The sequence below is a fragment of the Lampris incognitus genome, chromosome 10 (genome assembly GCF_029633865.1).
Source record: "Lampris incognitus isolate fLamInc1 chromosome 10, fLamInc1.hap2, whole genome shotgun sequence".
NCBI lineage: Eukaryota > Metazoa > Chordata > Actinopteri > Lampriformes > Lampridae > Lampris > Lampris incognitus.
In genome coordinates this window covers 43614772-43637118 of record NC_079220.1, presented here as the reverse complement: position 1 = coordinate 43637118, position 22347 = coordinate 43614772, and the positions used below count along the sequence as shown (strand labels likewise).

Genomic DNA, 22347 nt, shown 5'->3' with positions numbered 1-22347 from the left:
GAGTTTGCATGTGCCTTTCACGCTCAGCGCGCCTCCTCCATATTCAGTGAGTCTGTGTATTGCTGGTTTCAGTGTCACATTTTTGAAAAGCGCCTGGAACAGGTTGGTGGGAATAGTATTGGCCTGTGCCCCAGTGTCTAGTTTAAACTTTACCTTCTGTGGAGGTGTGCCAATTCCAACCTCTACGTAAGCCTGCTCGTTGCTTTTTCCGTTGTTCTCTATTGAGATGCAGTCTATGTACAGCTCTGTGTGTTCTCCCACAGCGGTGCTCTCCACTGTAATGTTGTCGAAGTACAGTTCTTCCTGCTCTCTGTCAGTGGTGTACTCTTCTGGGTTCTCTCCGACGGCATGTACTGTGCCGCGGTAGTACTTTGTCTGTCCCTGGGAGCTAGACTTGCATACTTTAGCAAAATGATTGAGCTTCTTGCATTTAATGCATTGTTTACCCTTAGCTGGGCAAGTGGCTTTAGCGCCGTGTAGCCCTCCACAATAGCTACACGCCCTGGCGGCGGTGCTAACGTTACCCTCCCTTTGTCTGAAGTTAGCGTTAGCTGCTTTGGGTGCGTTCGGTTTGTAAGTCTTTCTGCCTATTGCGTGCACCGTTTCATGTGTGCTGCCCTGGCCCATAGACTTTAGCTGTTGCTTTGCTAGCTCGTGTGAGCGGGCTACATCTATGGCTTTCTCTAGTGTTAGCTCACCTCCCTGGCTAAGTAGCTTTTCTCTCACTCTGGGTGAGTTAGTGGCAAACACGATGCGGTCCCTGACCATCTCGTCGGCATTTGGGTAGCCACAGTCTTTGACTAGGAGCTTTAGCTCAGTTACAAATCGTTCGAAGGATTCACTCTCTCCCTGCATCTTTTCATGAAATTTATATCTGGCATAAATCGGGTTTGCTTTGGGGGTGATGTACTCAGTGTACTTATCGTAGTACGTTTCTAGCTTCTCGGCTTGTTCTCCGCTGAGTGTCCAAGTGTTGTGCACATCGCGCCCTTTTTCCCCTATCCAGAGCAGGAGGTAGCTGCATTTCTCCTCTTCGTTCTTCCCGCGCAGGGGGCCCTTGAACATTAGCTCCGTTGTTTGTCGAAATCGTCTCCATGCTTCAGGTAAGTTCGCCAATTCCCAGTCCATCCGTGGAGCTGGAACGCCGTACGAATCCATATTGGGTATTTAAACTCCGCTTCTCTGACACCATGTAATGATCTGTGCCCTCTGGCTATGTTAACTTATAACATTAATAAAGCAAGGACGACTTCTCTCGTGCTGGGTGTTTATTCACCGACCGGATTCCGACTGACGTTGTTACGTACATCACGTGACTTTGTTGTGGCGCTACGGGAAGCCGTAAGGGACATTAGCAAATCAAATATTACTAGCAAATATTACACCCGGCAGCCTGCACATACGGCCCCAGGCGCGCACGGACGTGAGTGTTTCAACTGCGGTGGCTCATTCCCTCATCAAGGTGACTGCCCAGCACGTGGGCTTGCATGTTGCAATTGTGGCATTTCTCAAAAATGTGCCGGTCGCGCCCAAGACAAAATATGAACTATGTACAATGTCAACAGTCAGATGACACCTCAAAATCAAATGCCCACTCACCGCGTCCCAATGAAGACAGCACAGACCACTCCCCCAGATATCGTTTTACACTGAAAGACCCAGCTATCACAGCGCCCAAACAGACCATTCAGATAAATGGGTCGCCTCTCGAAGTGCTGGTAGATACAGGAGCCTCAGTCAATGTAATGGACTATTGCACATTTCAATCACTCCCAGCCCGCCCAGTACTGCAGAACACATCAGTCCAGATTTTTGCTTATGGCTCCCACACGCCTCTGCCAATGTGCGGGCAATTCTGCTCACAACTCAGCTTTCGAGACAGAATTGTCAGAGAAACATTATTTGTGGTCGACAAGCCAGCGATTCCTGTAGTAAGCTGCCAGACAGCAGTTGCCCTCGACCTAGTCCGCCTGGTCAACAATGTACGTGTGCCGCTCATGCTCCAAAAAAATTCCCCACCGTTTTTCAAGGCATTGGAAAGCTCAAGGATCACCAAGTGAAAATCCACATTGACACTACAATGCAACCAGTGGCTCAACAACACAGGCGCATCCTCTTCCACATGAGACAGCTAGTGGAACAGGGGCTGGAGAAACTAGAGGCGCTAGACATCATCGAACGTATTGAAGGCCCCACGCCATGGGTCTCTCCGGTGGTAGTTGCTCCAAAGCCCAAACAACCAGGAAAAATCAGACTGTGTGTTAACATGAGACGCCCAAACGAAGCCATCAAGCGTGAGAGGCACCTCACTCCCACAGTGGACGACATTCTAGCAGACCTCAATGGGGCAAAAGTGTTTTCCACACTTGATCTGACAGCTGGCTACCACCAGATTGAACTCCATCCTGACTCCCGCTACATAACAACCTTCACAACACATGTGGGCCTGAGGCGCTACAAACAACTCAACTTTGGGATATCTTCAGCGGCAGAGATTTTCCAAAACACCATTAGAGAGACACTGTCTGACATCCCGGGTGTTCTGAATGTCAGTGATGACATGCTGGTGTATGACACTAGCCAAGAAGAACATGACAAGAGCCTAGAGGCGGTCCTTACGCGTCTCAGTGAATGTAACCTCACTCTCAATGCTGACAAATGTGACTTCAACAAGACCAAGGTGGAGTTTTTCGGATATGTATTCTCAGATCAAGGCATCTCAGTGGACCCCAAGAAGGTGGCTGCAGTCAAGGAGACCCCAGCCCCATGGAACCCAGGAGAGGTCAGAAGTTTCCTTGGCCTTGTCACATACTGCCGTCGTTTCATTCCAGGTCTAGCTCCCCTGACACAGCCTCTCAGAGAGCTCACAAAGAAAGACCAGCTGTGGTACTGGTCCCCAACCCACCAGACAGCTTTTGACAAACTGAAAAATGCACTGAGCAGCGACACAGTCATGGCCTATTTTGACCAATCGAAACACTCAGAAGTTGTTGTGGACGCAAGCCCTGTAGGCCTAGGGGCTGTTCTTACCCAAACTAACTCTGATTGTACACTGCACACACTTGCCTATGCCAGCAAAACACTGTCACCTGTAGAACAGTGATACTCACAGACTGAGAGGGAGGCTTTAGCTATAATCTGGGGCTGCCTTCATTTCCAGTTATATCTACTCGGTTTCCCATTCACAGTGGTTACTGACCACAAGCCGCTGGTGCCCATGTTTAACAAGCCATCTTCCTCTCCCCCTCCCAGAATTGAACGCTGGCTACTAAAGCTACAGAACTTCAACTTCTCTGTGACCTACAAGGCAGGTGTTGGTATCCCAGCAGACTACTTCTCCAGACACCCAGTCCACACACACGAGTCGAATAGCACACATGCCACCAAGCTGGCTGAAGCACACGTGCGTTTCATCATTGACCATGATGTTCCCCGCGCTATGACACTGCAGGAGAGCCACACTGCCACACAGTCTGACCCATGCCTTCAGCGGGTCATAGCTGCGGCCAGAACAGGACAGTGGCACACTCTTCTGGAACAGACAGCAGACATGTCTCCAGCCCAAAAATCACTCCTCCAATGTTTTCATGCACAGAGGTCAGAGCTCATGGTGTCCACATCTGATTTCCTTCTCAGAGGTAACAAGCTGGTAATACCCTCATCTCTGCATAACCGAGTGATTGACATTGCTCACGAAGGCCACCAGGGGTTGGTAAAGACAAAGAAACTTTTGAGGGAAAAAGTGTGGTTCCCTGGTATAGACCAAAAGACAGAAGACTGCGTCAAAACCTGTCTTGCTTGCCAAGCAGTGACAAACGCAACACAATCTCACGCACCACTCCAGATGACTCCCCTTCCAGCTGCACCCTGGACTGAGGTGAGTGTGGATTTCTGCTCATTGCCAAATGGAGAGTACTTACTTGTAGTGATGGACGATTATTCAAGGTTCCCGGTGGTGGAGAAGGTGTCCACCACATCTGCAAAAGCTGTTATACCAAAGCTAGACAGCATGTTCTCATTATTTGGCATCCCAGAAGTTGTCAAGAGTGACAATGGTCCTCCTTTCAACTCTGAGGACTTCTCCAGGTTTGCTTCATACCTAGGCTTCCGCCACAGAAAGATAACCCCTTATTGGCCCCAAGCAAATGGGGAGGTTGAGCGCTTTGTGAAAACGTTGAAAAAAACGATCCAGATTGCCACACTTGAATGCAAAAACACTCAACAAGCACTGAATCGCTTCCTGAGAGCATACAGAACAACCCCACACAGCACCACTGGGAAACCACCTGCCACAGCCATCTTTAGCAGGCAGGTGCGCACAACACTACCCAATGTCCAAAACACAGTTCCAGACAAGCTCATGAGAGCCAGAGACACACAAGCAAAAGAGAAGATGAAAGGGCATCACGACAAACACTTCTGTCGCCCATCTCCTGCTCTGAAAGTGGGTGACCATGTGCTGGTGAAAAGACTGCAACTAGAGAACAAATTCCTGTCCTTTTTCCATCCGGAACCGTTTCAAGTCACAGCAGCAAAAGGAACAATGATCACTGCTCAACGGGGGCAGCAGGTGGTGACAAGAAATGCGTCACACTTCAAGCGAGTGTCCCCCACACTTGGTCCAACTGGTACACTGGGAGAGGACAACAGCATGCGGACTGAGACTGACCCAAATAAATTTGTTTACAATGATGAACCCAACCCAACGTCAGGCCCAGTGACCTCAGGTGCCCCTCGCTACCCAAGAAGGGTTGCCGTGAAGCGGCCAGAGTACCTTAATGATTCTGTGCCATAACATAACACCTTGGACTGTGTTGTAGTGGAGCATTAGTTTGGTTTTTGTATGCCGTTAATTCAAAAAAACAAAAACAAAAATGTTTATGTTGTAATACCTCTAGTGGGATTTGTTACAAAGAAACTTCAACCCCTATCCTATAGCAGGAATGTAATGTTTAATTTCTTGGGAATGTTGGAGGGATGTGATGTTCAGTATTAGAGGAATACACCTTTAAGGACACAGGGAATTATGGGATAGTAAACAGAGCAGCCACGGGAGTGGGAAAGTAGACGAGGGTCAGTCGGATTATGTGCACGTTATACATGGAGCGAAATAAACATGCCGAAGTTCCACGGCTAATTCAGAAACGGTGTTATCATCAGTGAGAGTGAAAAGTAGGTCATTACAGTCATAATACCTCTTGCCTCTTGCACTGGAGTGTTGACTGTTCTCTGTCGCAACTCGGTAGGCCTCCCTCATCCTGGCAGCCCATTTCTTAGCATAGCCCTGTGGTGTCTCAGTCTCCTCCTCGGTGGACAGGCCAAACAGTAGGTCTACTGGCAGACGGGGTTGACGACCGAACATGAGATAGTGGGATGAGGAGCCTGTTGTCTCGTGTTTAGTGCAGCTATATGCGTGTATAACCTGAGGTAAGTGCTCCTTCCAATTACTCTTCTCCTTCTCTTCCAGGGTTCTTAACATTTGGAGTAACGTCTGGTTGAACCTTTCAGCCGGGTTTCCCTGTGGATGGTATGGGGTCATTCTGGAGTGACCAACTCCAGCCAGCTGTTGTAGAGTCTTGAACAAGGAATTCTCAAATTCACAGCCTTGGTCATGGTGCAATCTGGCAGGGTTTCCAAAACGAGGAATGAAATCGTTGAATATTCTTTTGGCGGCAGTTCTGTTGTGGTTACACTGCCCCGAGCTGCCTCCCCGGCACGTTCAAGCCACTCCCCCAGCTCGGACGTGCCGGAAACATCCGAGCGCTCGGCTCGCGCTCTGAGGAGACGAGAGCTGCACTGCACCAGGTGTTTGCCATCATCCATCAGGCACACCTGTGGCAATCAGGCAGCCCTCTACAAGAAGTCTCCCAGAACACCACCCCGTGCTTCGACGTACTGAACCCTGCGGTAAAGTTCTGACAAGCCCTCCAGCGTTCCTTGCATTCTGTTTATTCCCCAGTGTCTTATCTTCGTGTCTCTGTTTCCTCCCAAGACTCTTCCTCCGCGACTTCAAAGGCTCCCCGCGTCTCCCTCGTCCCCAGCGACCTTCACGTTTTTCCCCGGACCTCTCCTGCGATCTCCCCCCTTGTCCCTCTACCTGGACCCCTCCTTTCGGACTCGACTTCCCGGATCTCGGACAACCCCTCTTGGATCACGGACTGGACTTTCTTGCCAGGTGCACGCACATTATTTCAACACCTCCTGGTCATTTACATACCGCACCACACATAGGCTAAAAACACTCACACATAGTTATACACGCAAACCACGGGACACCACACATAGTTTATTCACACATCCCACTAACAGAACGTTTTTCGCACCATACATTCCCCTCCCACAATAAAACCATCTTTTGGATTTTGAAGTCATCCTGTGTCTGTCTGTCTTGGGTTTCGCCACACGGGTCGGGTTCTGGTGCGCGAGCATAAGTTCGACCGGATTTATTTTTCGTTGGGTACACTTGAGCAAATCTCGTGAAGTGGTCAATGACGACTAAAATATACTCATAACCACCCTTGCTGTGTTCCAAACTCATGTAATCGATCGACACGAGTTCAAGTGTTGCACTGCTCGCGATACTTCCCATTGGTGCCCTGATGTGGGTCAATGACTTTTTTCTGTTTAATGCAAGAGCACTTTCGAGTGACACAGGTCTCAATGTGTCATTTCATGAAGGGCCAGTAAAAGCGATCCCGTGCCAGGTTGGTTACTCTCTCTCCACGCCCATAATGACCAATGTCATTATGGATGCACTTGAGCACAAGAGGCTGGTGTTCTGCTGGCAGAACCAGTTGTCGCTTGCCAGATCTCCTGTACAGCAATCCATCCTCGATGTACAGTTTACCCCACTCATGCATAAGTCTCTTCACAGCACCATTCGCTCCTCGTTCGTCAACACGGGCTTGGACTCTTTCAGCTTGACCAACGCACTGATGGCATTGTCTTCCTTCTGAGCTATGAGTACTTCGTGGTGGTCAATGGTGGGTAGTGATGTAGTTACGAGTGGCTCTGGGCTTTGCGCCAGATTAAGGACCGCGATGTAGGCGACATCTTATTTCTCGGCAGCCTCGCTCCTGTCCCATGTGGCTTGTACTGTGTCTCTGGTAAGCTCCTCAGTGCACTCAGCGATGTAGCTGTCCATGCCAAGAGGGAGGCGAGAGAGGGTGTCAGCGTCCATGTTGCTCTTTCTGGGCCTATATTTGACATCAAATCGAAAGTCGGTCAGTTCCCCAACCCATCGGTGGCTGACCGCATTCAACTTTGCAGTACTCATTGTGTATGTCAGGAGGTTATTGTCCATATACACGGTGAAGTGAGGTGCATAGAACAGATAATCCCCGAATCTTTCGCATAACGACCACTAAAGGGCAAGTTAGTCCAACTTCCCCGAGTGAAGGTTGTAATTCTTCTCCGCAGGGGACAGCGTTCTGGAACCATAAGCGATGACTCGCAGTTTTCCCTCCTGCTACTGATGGAGCACTGCGCCAGCCCCTGCTCGGATGCATCCGTGTGAAGCACGAAGGGTAGCTCAAAATCTGGGTAAGACGGCACTGGTGGATGTCGATAAGCTGCTCAAGAATTCTCTGGTGTCCATCGTCCCACTGGACAGGGGTCTTAGAGGGCAGCTGAGCTCCTTTCCCCTTCTTAGACCTTTTCAGCATCTCCTCGGGCCTCCCCTTCATCTGCAGCAGCTCATACATGGGTTTTGCTATGCAGGAGAAGTCCTGAATATATGCTCTATAATAGCTTAGGAACCTGACCAGCCTGTGGACTTCCCCGATGGTGCTGGGCCTCTTCTCCCTCAGTGACAGGACAGCTTCGATGTCTTTTGGGTCAATCCTCACACCATTAGCTGAGACTAGCCTCCCCACGTACCTGACCTCCTGTTTGAAGAACTCACATTTTGTGGGTCGCAGGCATTGTAGAGCATTCAGAACTTGGCGTACTCCCTTAACATGGTCAGCAAAGGATTTGGCGTAGCATAGGACATCATCCAGATAAGGGATGCAGCAGTTATCACGCAGGGAGTCGAGCATCTCCTCCATGCTGCGCTGAAAAGCAGCAGGAGCATCGAAGAGACCGAATGGGATCCTCGCCCATTCATACAGCCCCCAAGGGGTGATGAAAGCTGTCATATGTCGGGACCCTTCAGCCATATAACCCTGGTGATAGGCCTTCCCTTGGTCTAGAATGCTGAACCAGCTCTAGCCTCCTAGAGTGTCTATGAGGTCCTGGATGCGAGGCAGTGGGTGGCAGTCCAGCACGGTCTTTTGATTTAACAGTCTGTAGTCGATGCACAGTCTTAAGGATCCATCCCGTTTTCTAACACAAACTACAGGTGCGGCGAATGGCGACTTGGACTTCACTATCCATCCTCTAACAAGCATGTCTTGGATATATACTCTTTGACCTCCTGGTAGAGTGGCTTCGGCACCGAGGCATACCAGCGCTGAACTTGGACATTATCCCTGAGGTTAATGGTCATTTGGAGACTCGGGATGGCCCCAATGTCCCCCTCATCGTGAGCAAAAGCTCTGGACTCTTCATACAGCATCTATTTGACCTCCTTCTGCTGTTCTTCAGTCAAGTGGCTGATGTTCACCAGTGGGTGGCACAAAGCAGCTTTAGGTTGGTCTTCTTAGTGGGCAGCGGGTCATGAAGAGTCAGCAGTATTCGCTTGGGTAGTATTGTTCTCGCTGCTGAATTGCTTGTTGCTATCACTTTGCCAATGAGTTCAATACTGCCTAAAACAGTTAAGCTGGGCAGGGTCATACTGTGTTTGGAGTGATTTGACACAGGTGCTCTGACAAAGGGTCTGTCCGTCTGGTGAATTTCTACTAGTCCCTTTCCAATGCTCAGCGGTTCCAGCAGTACATTGTCGAGTTTGGGCTCAAACAGTGCAAGCGAGTCAGAAGAGCTAATATCCACGGGCACTGGGCACTTGACATGAGCTACTGGGCTCCTTCAAGCCTACCTTCACCATGGCATGTCGTTCCTCTTGACTCTTCTTGGCCTGGATGAGACTGATTATAGCCTCTGTGCTAACGCTGTCGATTTCCATGGCCCCAGCAAGGAGGCTGGTGAGAATGAACACGAGTTTAGGCCTGCCCTCATTGCTCTTAATACGTTCTTGAATTACGTTAAAGCCAACTAAGGGTCTGTCACTAGGAAGAGTACGCGAATGGATAAGTCCAGGTCGTCATTACCTTGAAGGTTTAACACCACTTCAACCCATCCGTCATATGGCACTTCCTCTGCCGTGACAGCAGTCACATCAAAGTCTTGATTGAGGAGTTCGCTGAGGGGCCGAATGTCTTGATGTGGTAAGTACCTATTCTTCCAAGTGCGGTCAAGGCGGCTCACATTGGCTCCAGTATCAAAAAGGACAGTGACGGCATAGCCAACCATGCTACATTTGAGTAGAGACTTTGGGCCGATGAGTGGGGCAACCCTCTCAGTTGGCTGGACTGGGCTATCACTCTTAGCAGTGACACGGGAGTCAACACTACCTGATCTTGATAATGAGGCTTCATAGGGGTGGGACTTATCAAAAGTCAAATCAAATCAATTTTATTTGTATAGCCCAATATCACAAGTTACAAATTTGCCTCAGTGGGCTTAACAGCAACACAACATCCTGTCCTTAGACCCTCTCATTGGATAAGGAACAACTCCCTAAAAAACCCTTTAACAGGGAGAAAAAATAGGAAGAAACTTCAGGAAGAGCAACAGAGGAGGGATCTCTCTCCCAAGACGGACAGCATGCAATAGATGTTGTGTTTATGCAATTTACACAATACAACAGTGAAAGAGGATAACAGAATTATAATGGACTTATAAAATTTATGAAGACTATGATGCACAGGATGCCAAGCAGTGTCCAGACGCCATCGGAACAGTCCAGGACCCAAGCCACGCGACCAGCATCATAATGTAAAAAAAATGGATTTAAAAAAATAAGATGTGAGAAGGGGAATGGCAGGCAGCGTCCAAGTGGCGACCACCATCACCACGGAGACCTGGGAGGAGAACCGACTGCACGTGCACACAAGGGAGACTCACATGACCCCATTCAAACACTGAAAAAGAGAAAGGAGAAGACATCATTCAGAGAGAGAAAAGACCTGTGAGAGAAGAGAACAGTTTGCAATAGTCATTAGTCATAATCAAGTCATCAACTAGTCATAATCTATACTCTATAATCTCGTTGGCAGAACAGTGGTTGGTAAATTCATTGAGACAGAAAACCAACCCGCCATGCAGCACAGGTTGTGAAGCGCTCAACTTAAAATCAACTAATTTAAGCTAAGGCAAAAAGATGAGTTTTAAGTTTGGATTTAAAGGACTCAACAGACTCTGATTGTCTGATGGGCAGCAGGCAGGTTATTCCACAAGAACGCAAGAACGGAGCCGATAGGAAAAGGCTCTGCCACCTACAGGCGTAATTTATGGGGGGGGTCGGGGGACATGTCCCCCTCAATATTTAGAAGAGGTGAATTTGTCCCCCCGCCCAAAAAATATATCATGAATGATGTTAACTCCCTCGCCAAAAAAAGGTAAAATAACAACACAGACAGTCGAACTACTTAAAATGTCATTCGTACTTGTTTTCCAACGATTTCATACACCCCTATGCTTGGACCATACCATTTTAACCTTGCCACTGGGATTGCCGACCTCGTTGCTGTCTTGCAGTTGCTCCTGACAACCAGGAGACCGGAGCATGAATGATCGTGTAAGCGAGTGTAAGTAACGTGGCTAGCCAGCTTGCTTGTCTAGCCCAGTACACCACCCTTTCTTACCTTTGGGGTTTCTGAGTTAGATTTTCTTACGTATTTCCGGATGAATTATAGCCTTATCTAGTTTATAACTTGTGTTTGGGGTTATCAGTTCAGACCCCCTCACGAACTAGCTAGCTAGCGCTTGCTAACAGTAGCCCCTAGACACTTATGTTAGCTGAAATGAACTTGAACTGATAATTTCGGGCACACGAGATAACATAATAGGTACATCTACAAACCAATTTGTGCCAAGGGTATTATATTATTTCAAATGCATCTACTACTTTCATTCACAGAGTCAACATGAGCAAGAGGAAAGTAACAGAGGATATCCGGTGCTTTTTTGGTGCAAAAAAGAGGGTAAGATGAGAGAATTACATAGAAAGTTGTTTTTCTTTTACATAAATAAGACATTTCCACAATAAATTGATGTAGAAAAAGAGCAAATTGGTGCATACAAATTCACCAGAATGTAGGAAATTAAATGTGTGATGCTCAAAATTTCCAGGGGGAGGACCCCCTGACCTCCCGCTAAATGTGTCCCCCCCCCCCATGTTCAAGTTAAACTTACGCCACTGCTGCCTCCAGCTGACTTCTTTTTAACTTTGGGTACACACAGGAGCCCTGAGAACGAAGAGCTCGAGATAGAATGTAAGGTTTAAGGAGATCAGACAGGTATGATGGGGCAAGCCCATTTAGGATTTTATAAGTAAGCAGAAGCACCTTGTATTCTGATCTAACATGGATAGGAAGCCAATGCAGAATTGGTGTAATATGGTCAAATTTCCTAGATGTAGTTAGGATTCTAGCAGCAGCATTCTGAACCATCTGAAGACTTTTAGTACTAGAATGTGGCAGACCTGAGACCCGAACATTACAGTAATCAAGTCTGGATGAAACAAATGCATGTATCAGAGTCTCTGCGTGATTGAGAATTAATATAGCTATGGCAGATAGTAAGTGAATCAGTTATGTGTAAGACCTTATAACCTGTTTGTGAAGACAATGGTGTTAATCATTAAAAAAAAGGGAGCGATGTAATGTTCGCGGATATGTACAACATTACAGTGATTAATATTTACGACAGTGACGTATTGCCGTCATGTGCAGCCATACATTACGTGAGCAGAACCCAGAAATCAGTTAGTCAGACAGTAGTTCACAGTACGGCTGTAAGCATTGAACCTGGCCTTGTCCAGTAAAGTTACGCGTTTGTTAAATAAGTTGTCTGTCTATTTGTATTACACACGAGAACATCACAAGTGAAATTTCTGTAACATCGTATTGCGCGTACATAGCCTACCTACATGCCTTTGGGATGCTGAATCAATGCATTAAAATAATACTTTATCTCCATTAATGACTGGTAATGCATTGAAGAGAAGTTTTGTGAGACGGGCAGCACGAGCTGTCGAACGTGCATGTACTATAACGGGGTGTGACTGAGAAACTGACGCCATATTTTGCAAAAAGTATCAAAACTCGACAGGTTCGGTCCACCCATCGCTACAAGCAACGCTACAGTTTCTACAGGAACCGATGGATTCTGAAAAAAAACTTGGGGAAGCACAAATTCTGCGACGTACTTCCTTCTGGGCAGTGAGTGGAATTGGGCAGTGCACGGAGATGTTTAATCGCTAATTTAAAAAAAAAAGCAAGTGCATTTAGGCAAACAGGCTTACAATAATATGGCAAGCCACAGGGTCCACGATGGCTGCGCGTTGACTTGTTAACTGTTTATGTGTTTCTCCTTGTTCGTTTGATCAAATCTTTCAAGTGGCCGAGCCTTCCTTCCGTAGTTGAATTGAAACGCGGCCCTGTAGTCAGCTGATTGATTCACATGACTTCGGTCAGAACTGCTCGGTGCTATGAAAACAGCGGGTTAATTTCCTCAATAGACGGACGAGGTCGTGTTATTAACGATAACGTATATAACTTTGGAAATACATACAGCGTACAAGTGTCAAGATTTATCGGTTATCCCGCTCACAGTTTACGATGATGCTAGCTGCACAGTGAGTTGGTTCACAGACTTGGCCTAAGAGACAAAGCACTACCGGTGAGTTATTTTCTCAGACCCCAGCCTTCCTACATAGTCAAAGACACTTATAACCAAGGTCAATTCTGAGTCATTCAAATTACGGAGCCTTCATTGACTCGTAATCATTTTCCAGTGTGTGATTCTTTCTGTTCACAGTACGGTATTATCAGATTTCCGTTTCTCTTCTTTCATTTTCAGATGAGCTGTTGACGCTCAAACGCGTCTGGATTTCAGATTCTATAAATTCTAGGAACCCGCTGCAAAATGAGTCCAGAGGGGAAGGCACTTTTGAACATCATCATCCTTGGCTTTGGGTTCATGTTTATGTTCACTGCTTTCCAAACATGTGGAAATATAGAGGTAAGTTGGATATGAATGATACAAAGTTCACATTGATCACATGGAACCCAGTCTTTCTTTCTTGTGTGATTAAAGGCCGTTTGTGTGGTACAACTAACAATCCCATCGCTTTATCCTTTCAGCAAACCATCATCACGAGCTTTAACAGCTCTGAGTTCCATGGTACTGGATATACAAGGTAATACCACTTATGTGTTTTCATCAAGTTTTCCTCTTTTGACATTGGCATCCTGATCTAAAGCACAATATGCCCACATGTTACACAGCAAAAACATTCATCTTAACAATTCATTTAGTCTCATATTCTGTCCTAGAATTATATTTTTCTTAAAAAAGTGAAATATTGTACCAGTGAGCTGAGAAAATCTATTTTGTTCCCAATCACTTGCATTGAATGACAGTTTTGTAGAAAGGAGTATCTGTGCCCTGTGATGAGACATTAATACAACACAATAAAAAGCAGGGTACCAACCAAATTATTAAATCAATTTAATATGCATGAGGGAAAAGTCTAACCCAATTTCTCTCACACAGATCTTTCTCTTTGGTTTTAAAGAAAAATGATTGTACAGCTCCATAACAGATGAAATGACTTGTTAAGATGGGAGTCATTGTATAGATATAATAATTGCCTAGGATGTGCCCCAGACAGGGTCAGTCATTCTACCATTGAAGTATAATTGGGCCTCAGGTTAGTGATTATGTCAGGAAGGGCATCCGACGTAAAATATTGCCAAATCCATATGTGGATTGACAAAACTATACCGTATTGGTCGAGGCCTGGGTTAACAACGGCCGCCATTGGTACCGTGCCCTCACATGGTACCGATGGAAACTCTGAAATCCACTGTGGCAACCCCTGAAAAACGGGGAACAAGCCGAAAGAAGAAGAAGAAGAAGGATAACTAAATTTACTTTAATGGAGCTGAGATGATTTATCAATGACTGTTGCTTATGACTGCATTGCATTGCTACAAGCAGAACTTGTACCTTTAGGTTATTAGTAATCAGGACTTTATAAACCTGGTCAAAATTGTCTGCAAACGTCACTTTGTTCAACCTGTCTGTCAGCATTCATATTTTATAAAGAAAATTTTCTTATGAATCACCTTGCTTTGCAAATCATTGGTTATTAATGGCATGTATTTTATTACCGTTTTGTCATTCCTTACATCTAGCATGTCCATTATCTATGGGGTTTTCTCTGCATCCAACCTTATTGCCCCTTCAGTGGTGGCTGTCATAGGACCACAGCTATCCATGTTCTTCAGTGGATTATTGTACAGGTCAGTATCCTCTTGTCAACACTGACCACTGTAACCCCAACAACCCCGCTTATGTGTTACCTGTAAACTTTGGCCATTTGTGCTCAGCCAGGCTTCTAATATCCTAATACTAAGTGTTTTTTTCCACAGTGGGTACATTGCCATGTTCATTTACCCTTACACCTGGAGCTTCTATACAGCCTCTGTGTTTGTTGGAATTGGAGCAGCAGGTAAAGTGGCAGTATCATTATTCCTTTCTGACTTGCCATGTGATTCTATTACATGTTAAATCTCCTGCAATCTGTGTAATATTGATGTATGGTCTTTTTAATCCAGTGCTGTGGACAGCTCAGGGAAATGTGCTAGCTATCAACTCCACTGATTCCACCATTGGAAGAAACAGTGGTATATTTTGGGCCTTGTTGCAATTCAGGTGACGCTTGTTGTTGCCCCTTATCTGACCCTACTACTTTTTCTGACTACTATTACTACTAACTGCATGCTTAAGTCATACTGTCACACATTTGGAAGATTTTCTCAACATTCTTTATCTCTCAACAGTTTATTCTTTGGAAACTTGTACATATATTTCGCGTGGCATGGACATGTTCACATAACAGGTATTTTGGATTTTTATTTGATCTCTACCTTTTCAAATTACCATCTTCAATGAGTGTGTTTTTGCTGCTATTCATAGATCGTGTTGTTATTTATATATGGCTGTGTTCTCCCTCTGAGGGACACTTCTCGGCAGCGATCTCATTTTAAGCATCTGACTCATGTTTGGTGGGTTTTTTTTTTTTTTTTTTTTTAATGTGTCTCAGAAAAAGACCGTCAGACAGTGTTCATCTCTCTCACGGTCATCAGTCTGGTTGGTTGCTTCCTATTCTTTCTGATCCGGAAGCCCGATCCCGAGGCTGCGTCCTCCGAGGCGTCAGAGTCCCTGCTGCAGACCGATTCCCTCGAGAGCAGCTCTGTAGCCGGGTGAGTGTACAGCGCTGCGATGAGAAATGGTAGTCTCTGTTGGAAAAGCACCGAAGAGGAGGTGACCTTTTACTGTAAACACTACCCCTTTGTCGCCCCTCATACATGTTCTCGTTCAAACCTTTGCTATAATGTAGCCATGACAACCAAGTCAAGTTCGGAGATGGATTTGAAAGGGAATTCTCTAAAGAAAAAAGTCCCTGCTAAAGGTCATTGTCTAATTATACTGTTTCATTGTTTTTCTCTATAAGGTAAGATAAACTTTACAAAATACAACAGTTGCACAAGTAATAACTCACTAGAAATGAACTGTTACAGATAATTTTTGAGAAAAATGATTATTATTGTAGACTTCAGTATCAAAACTATTGTCTTTGTAGTGTCAAAAGTTATACATTTCAATACTAAATCATAATCAACAAAACAACTATGGTCACTGGTAAAAATCCCTTCTGGTGCTATTTTGGGGGTGGGGGGGGGCTTTCCAAATTGGACATTCTTACTGAAATATATGTGCCATCATGGTGACTATGTTTCTCTTGTTGATTATGTTTATGAACTCCTTTTTGCAGAACGCCCAGCAGAGTCCTCCTCTCCCAGGCTGTGGATGCTTTTGGTAAGTTCATAAGCCGCGGTGTGTTGTAAATGAAAGTTTTTGCCGCTGATCGGACGTAAACATCTCATACACGACGCACGGTCTCTCTCGTTACAGTCAAAGCATGTAAACTGTCAGTCACCAAAGAGATGCTGTTACTGAGCACTTCCATTGCATACACAGGTCAGTAGCTCTTCTGTCATACATTGTGGCAAATAGTGTGTTATCATCAAAATGCACAGCAAACACAATCATAGAACTGAACTGGACTATACAAAATGGAGGACAGGAAAGTATCAGGTAAGATTGTATTCTTGACCCCTGCTCCCTCTTGGTTTCACAGGTTTGGAGTTGACCTTTTACAGTGGAGTTTATGGGACGTGTATTGGAGCCATGACACGGTTTGGGAAAGATGCCAAAAGTTTGATTGGCGTCTCAGGGATTTTTATTGGCTTGGGAGAGATTTTGGGTGAGTCTGCTGTGTTGTGCTGCAGCGTTAATCCCCTCCTTTTCATTTTTATTACTCAGTATATCACATTAAAGTGTAGGATGGAAATGCCACAGAACAAGGGAATAGTGTACCGATGACAGAAATGTCCTTGAGTTTATGTATTTATTTATTTTGGTGGTGTGGCTCCCTACATGGCCAGGAGGTGGCATGTTTGGGATGCTGAACAAGTGCAACCGGTTTGGGAGGAACCCGGTGGTGATCCTGGGGCTCATCACCCACTTTGTTGCATTTTACCTGATTTTCCTCAACATCGCCTGCGACGCTCCTATGGCCCCAGAGGAAGGAACAGATCTACAGGCCTACATCACTCCCAGGTACAAAGTACACAGGGCTCAGAGAGATAGACCATTAACATTTGATTATATCAATAGTATCCCAGAGGAGGGGACATCGCCTTTGTCCTTTTGACATGATTTGTCGATGGCAGCAGAAGTGCGTTGTATCACTTCTCCTTTGACCTCAGAGTTTCTATTGGTGCTGTGGTAACCTGAGATTGTGTTCTCTCCGTCTCTCCCTTTCATTGTCTTTCTGTCTCTGTGTGCTTGCTGGGTGCCCCAGTGTTGAGGTGGCATTGCTGTGTAGCTTCCTGCTGGGCCTGGGAGATAGCTGCTTCAACACTCAGCTGCTCAGCATTGTGGGTTTCATGTTCCGTGAAGACAGCGCCCCCGCCTTCGCCGTCTTCAAGTTCATTCAGGTACGGTGAAATTCCACAAACTACTACTAGCCAGCACCGGTTTATTTTACTGACAAAGAGCCATGTTGATATCACTTGTGTTATTGGACTAGGAAAGTTGATTACAAATAATAAAAGTGCTTATGGTAGCATGCGCATGAAAATCTTCACACGTTAAAAAAACTAAAGAGGGGTGTCCAGGGAGTGTAGCGGTCTATTCCGTTGCCTACCAACACGGGGATCCTGGTTTGAATCCCCGTGTTACCTCCGGATAGGTCGGGCGTCCCTACAGACCCAATTGGCCATGTCTGCGGGTGGGAAGCCGGATGTGGGTATGTGTCCTGGTCGCTGCACTAGCACCCCCTCTGGTCGGTCGGGGTGCCTGTTTGGGGGGGAGGGGTAACTGGGGGAAATAGCGTGATCCTCCCACGTGCTACGTTCCTCTAGCAAAACTCTTCACTGTCAGGTGAAAAGAAGCAGCTGGCGACTCTAAATGTATCGGAGGAGGCATGTGGTAGTCTGCAGCCCTCCCCGGCTCGGCAGAGCGGGTGGAGCAACAACTGGGACATCTCAGAAGAGTGGGGTAATTGCACAGGTACAGTTGGGGAGAAAAAGGGATGAAAATCCAAAAAAAAAAAGTGCTCATGGTAGCATGCTCATGAAACGCTTCAGACATTAAAAAAAAAACCTAAAGAGTCAGTTGATGTTGGTGTGCTAAATGTACTTTGATTATCGTCGCAGTCATGTGGGGATCTACCTTCCAGTTTGGTACCTCATTGTAATGTGGCATCCTTCTCCTCTGCAGTCCATCATGGCAGCTCTGGCCTTCTTCTACAGTAACTATCTGGTGTTGCACTGGCAGCTGCTCATCCTGGTGGTGGTTGGTTTCCTGGGCTCGTTGTCCTTCTTTGCGGCTGAGTGGCAGGTGGTGTCCAGCAAGCGGAACTCGGACTATGACAGCATCTGATTACTACATAAGCAGGGGGGCTACAGTCAAAAGTACCATTTGCTGTTAAAGGAGTCGTTCGGCAATTATTCCACGTCCGGGGAATATCCCAGCTTCCTCTTGGATGGCTTCCTGGCTGAACAACCTCAGTCTCTAAAAGCTAGACCAACATTGTAATGTCTCTAGTTTCTGGAGAGCCATCTAGTCTGCAATACCATTGATACTGTTTTTTTTTTTTTAACTGAAGTACAAGGGACCGTGTCAGAACTGTGTTTCACACTAAGCTACATGGAACAATTAGATTTCTGCAGAGAGGAGCCTTGATTATCCACATCTGTTAGCTCCCCTCTTTCCTTTACTTATCTATTGTCCTGTAACTTATAGAAGATGTTCAGCTGATATCATATTGTCCTTGCTGGTGTGCAGTATAAAACTCAGCTGTCACGACTTAGAGACTGCTGTGAAACGCCAAAGTTGCCAATTTCACTGAGTAATTTGCCATCACAATGAAGGTCTTCATTTGAACTGAAGTGTGCGGGTCTGATGTATACAGCGGACATGTTTAACAGTCTAATCAGGCCTTGCATTACTTGTGCCATCTAACTGTGCAAGGATGTACGCTCTAAGACACCAAATGGAAAAATGATCAGGAAGCTACATTTCAACTCCCAGCTCTACATTTGTGTTTGCCATTATAAAATCCATGTCTACCCCGGTATGTGTACTGTGTGGTAAATGTTTACCTTTCTTTCTTTGTGATTGGGTTTAATTATGTACTATTTAAATGGTTTAGTCCGGAGATCCTGCTGGCTAGTGGGTGCCTGTTGTCTTAAGGAAACTCTGGCTCTGCATTTCATGGACCGTTGGGTGGTTTAAAGAGTGCAACTGCAGTGGGAGCAGAAGAAATCAACTGATGCTGTGTTTGGGTTGTGTCCAAGAATACAGTCCTTTTCTTTTCCTTGGCCCCTTTCTTACCCCTCTCTCTTTACGCTCATTGTAGATTATGAAGGAACTGAATCTTAGTGTCACTTTGGGAACAAGAGGCACCTTGAGTTTTTTTTTTGTCTTCATAACACACGGGTTGCTGCACAGTTAGAGTAGTAAATGCCAATTCTGACATATTTATATTTCTGACAATTTTCACATCAAATACACTATTTGAATTGTATGAGCAGTGTCAGAAACATGTCTTCTCATAATGTTTTTTTTTTTTTTGGACAGGGCACAAGATAAACTACATTTAGCATGCTGGTTTTTTTTTATTGTTGTTGAAAATGTAAGTTGATGAATCACCCTCTCTGAGGGCCATGTGTTGTTTGTTGTAATGCAGATTGGAGCTGAAGATCGGTTTGGCTCAAGGTGTGTTTACATAGTATAGAGTACCACAACTGGGTTGGATGCAATCTGTCAATCTCTCGGGACATTAAGGGAATCAGATGTTTAGACCTACTATGAAGATGATTTTATACTTGAATGTAATAATAATTGAGGATGACAACTGGATTTTCATGCTTTTCTGTTTTTATTAGCAATAAAATGTTTTGAATGTTTACTTTTTACATTTTCCAGATGTTCTAGACAACAGGCTGGCATCATATAAAACGACTTCTCGAAAGGGGTCTAGTTGAGGTTAGGTTCACCTCAGATTTGGTTTTACTCAAATCGTATTTATAAAAAAAGTCTTACACTCTTGCTCAACTACCCGAGGGAGGATCTCGGGGGTGGACAAAAGGGGAATAAAGCCGACTTTGTGATAACCTCATTGGTCTCGGATCAACATTCTCACAATTCTTACAACACATTTTATGGCCTGGGCTTAATTTTAGGTAATTCGTTACTTTACCACAGAACTGCCTGCAAACTTCTTATATGGCTTGAGCGCGATATTTTCAATTCACGACTTCAAACGGGATTAATATGCCATCCAAAGTGTAATTTGTACACAACTACATGTAGAAGCTTTAGTCATATTGTAAAGAATACACTACATTTTAAGAACAATTTGAATGCCACCCCCCCCCCCCCAAAAAAAAACAGTGGTCCCTCATTGGCCACCTCACCTAAGCCAATATAAAGATTTAGTTGCCATGGTGCTGTAGCGGCTTAGACACAACAAAAAGTCCGCAAAAAAAATTAACACCAATGATTTCTTAAAGGTAAAGATGTTAGAGGTTGGACATATGATGAATTATATCATCCTTCAGCAACGATGTCAGTAGTTATCGAAAAAGGTGAGGAGCTTAATTAACAAGCACATCTCTCACTCACGTCGCTTAGAGACCAGGTGCTGCACCAAAATCTGCGACCGTCGAAAATCATGACCACGGTTAAACTAGCTACGCAAAACAATCCAAGAGAGTGGCAGCGGAGTCGCGGACACCTCCAGCTCCTCCCACCTCCTGGTTAGCTCTGGGTTAAGGTAAGGAGTGTTGTCCCTTCCAGCACGGCATCTATCGACGACAGTGGAGGTGGCGCTTTCTTTTTTTCTTCTTCCTTTTTTCCCTGCGTGTCCAGGGCAACCATGGTCACAATTTTCGAAGGTCGCAAGTTTTGACAGAACACCGGGACGCTGCGAGTCAACGTGGGATGCAACGGACGGACCGCAGCCAGTCAGAGCAGAGAACCGAAACGACCAATAGAGTTCCACGGTGGTCGTGGGCAATAAGAACTAGACCTAAAACAATATCAAAGATTGCTTGTGACACTATAGGCTAGAAACCTCACCTGGACGGAAGAAATACAATGTGTAGGCTAGTTAATCTGTTTTGAGACTGCCTCAAATATATACGGTTATTTTTATTTGATCAGAATCGACTCCAATGCAAAGCATCACCTGACAGCCACACGCACCGACCTTAATCGGTTGGTAGGAATTCTTAATAATCGTGCGTGTTAGTTAAATTTCAGAGGATAACAGTCTATATATAGGCCTATCGTAGCCTGTAAAGACGCTGGATATCGTCTTGTGTTATGCCTTTCTAGTTATGCATTCCGGGTAGAATCTAGAAAGCCATGTCAGGCGACATCAGTTTGTGTAACTTGGTCAACTTATCGATTGGCACTCCCGAAGTGGGAGCTGTCAACTTCAACGCCTTGCACGCTGTCCTTCATGCCATTTTGGGACACTTGAAAATCCAAAATGTGACCATTGCCTGGAATCCAGAGGACCCCCCGTCGCAGCTTCCTTACTGCCAGCCCCAAACCAGATCTCCCAGTGAGAAGGCTGCACCTACTGGTAGTACTACCGCTGCTACCGGTGTCCCTTACTATCATCACATGGAGGAAAAACTGAGGCAGATCGAGAAACAAATTGCCATGGTGGAAAGCCTGCCGACCGGGACCGATTTTCTGCAGCCCACCTCATCCTCAAGCACACCTGTCGACGACATGTGGCAGCTGATGCAGCTCCGCCGCAAGATCCAGTCCAATGAGGACGGCATTTCCCAGGTGAGGCTCCTCCTCGAGGCGAAAGGCAAATTCTCTCAGATTGACACGTAATTTCATCCGTGATTTATAAGAGGAGTTGGGGGGGGGGCTATTATGTCACCAAGCTGGGTTAATGTCAGGTCAATTAATTCTTTATTTAGAATGCATTATCAACAGCAAGGCCTCAGCGCACTTCACATTAACAGGCAACATGAGAAATATTCAAGTTAAGATCATCAGACATATGACGCTGCATAAAAATACACAAAAAATGACAAAAGTGTACACATACACCTAGTCACACATCTAGATAAAAAAATGCGCGTTAGATTTAGCACAAAGTGGCCATCTGAAGTCTCCAAATGGCATTTTGGAGATCCACCTATACATATCCATGTGGAAAATAATGTAAGATGCCCACATTTTGCTGCGTTGCAATCAGATTTTAAGAGGCAACTTGGTATAGCTGTCATGGAGTCACAGAGCTAAAAGACTCAAACCCAAAGGAATCCATTTTCACTCAGATCCTCTTTTTCAGGCAAGTAATTCAATTGACACTGTGTTCGTGAGCACCGCGAGCTTCTGGAACTTCTTAACAGTAACACAGGTCAAATCTGACACCCCAGGAACACTCTACAAAGGGTTGCCTTTCTGCAGAGACCATGATTGTGTGCATAGTATATTCTAAAAGTGGTCAACAGCAACAGCCCAGTTAGTTTGGGAACACCATTTTTGGTCTTGAGCTCAGAAATCAAGAGGCAT

The 22347-nt window shown here is 45.6% G+C and overlaps 1 protein-coding gene and 1 long non-coding RNA gene across 2 annotated transcripts in view; one reads left to right on the top strand and one right to left on the bottom strand.

Moving 5' to 3' along the window:
* mfsd11 (major facilitator superfamily domain containing 11) overlaps nt 1–19908 on the top strand; it is a 31099-nt gene extending 11191 nt beyond the window's left edge. Inside the window, exons 2-16 of the mRNA XM_056288027.1 lie at nt 11081–11144; nt 12777–12843; nt 13024–13185; nt 13308–13363; nt 14364–14471; nt 14601–14680; nt 14787–14883; nt 15012–15070; nt 15275–15434; nt 16007–16050; nt 16147–16212; nt 16373–16498; nt 16680–16854; nt 17099–17234; nt 18019–19908. Coding sequence (XP_056144002.1) covers nt 13090–13185; nt 13308–13363; nt 14364–14471; nt 14601–14680; nt 14787–14883; nt 15012–15070; nt 15275–15434; nt 16007–16050; nt 16147–16212; nt 16373–16498; nt 16680–16854; nt 17099–17234; nt 18019–18180 — 1365 coding nt within the window. The 5' untranslated portion in view covers nt 11081–11144; nt 12777–12843; nt 13024–13089 and the 3' untranslated portion in view covers nt 18181–19908. The remainder of the gene's footprint in view (nt 1–11080; nt 11145–12776; nt 12844–13023; nt 13186–13307; nt 13364–14363; nt 14472–14600; nt 14681–14786; nt 14884–15011; nt 15071–15274; nt 15435–16006; nt 16051–16146; nt 16213–16372; nt 16499–16679; nt 16855–17098; nt 17235–18018) is intronic.
* On the bottom strand, nt 10033–12124 carry LOC130119511 (uncharacterized). Its single transcript, XR_008810851.1, has 3 exons — nt 12092–12124; nt 11356–11422; nt 10033–10082 (listed from the first exon to the last, which is right to left on the bottom strand). It is a non-coding gene; the product is annotated as an uncharacterized LOC130119511 (long non-coding RNA).
* Nucleotides 19909–22347: the final 2439 nt, after the last annotated feature.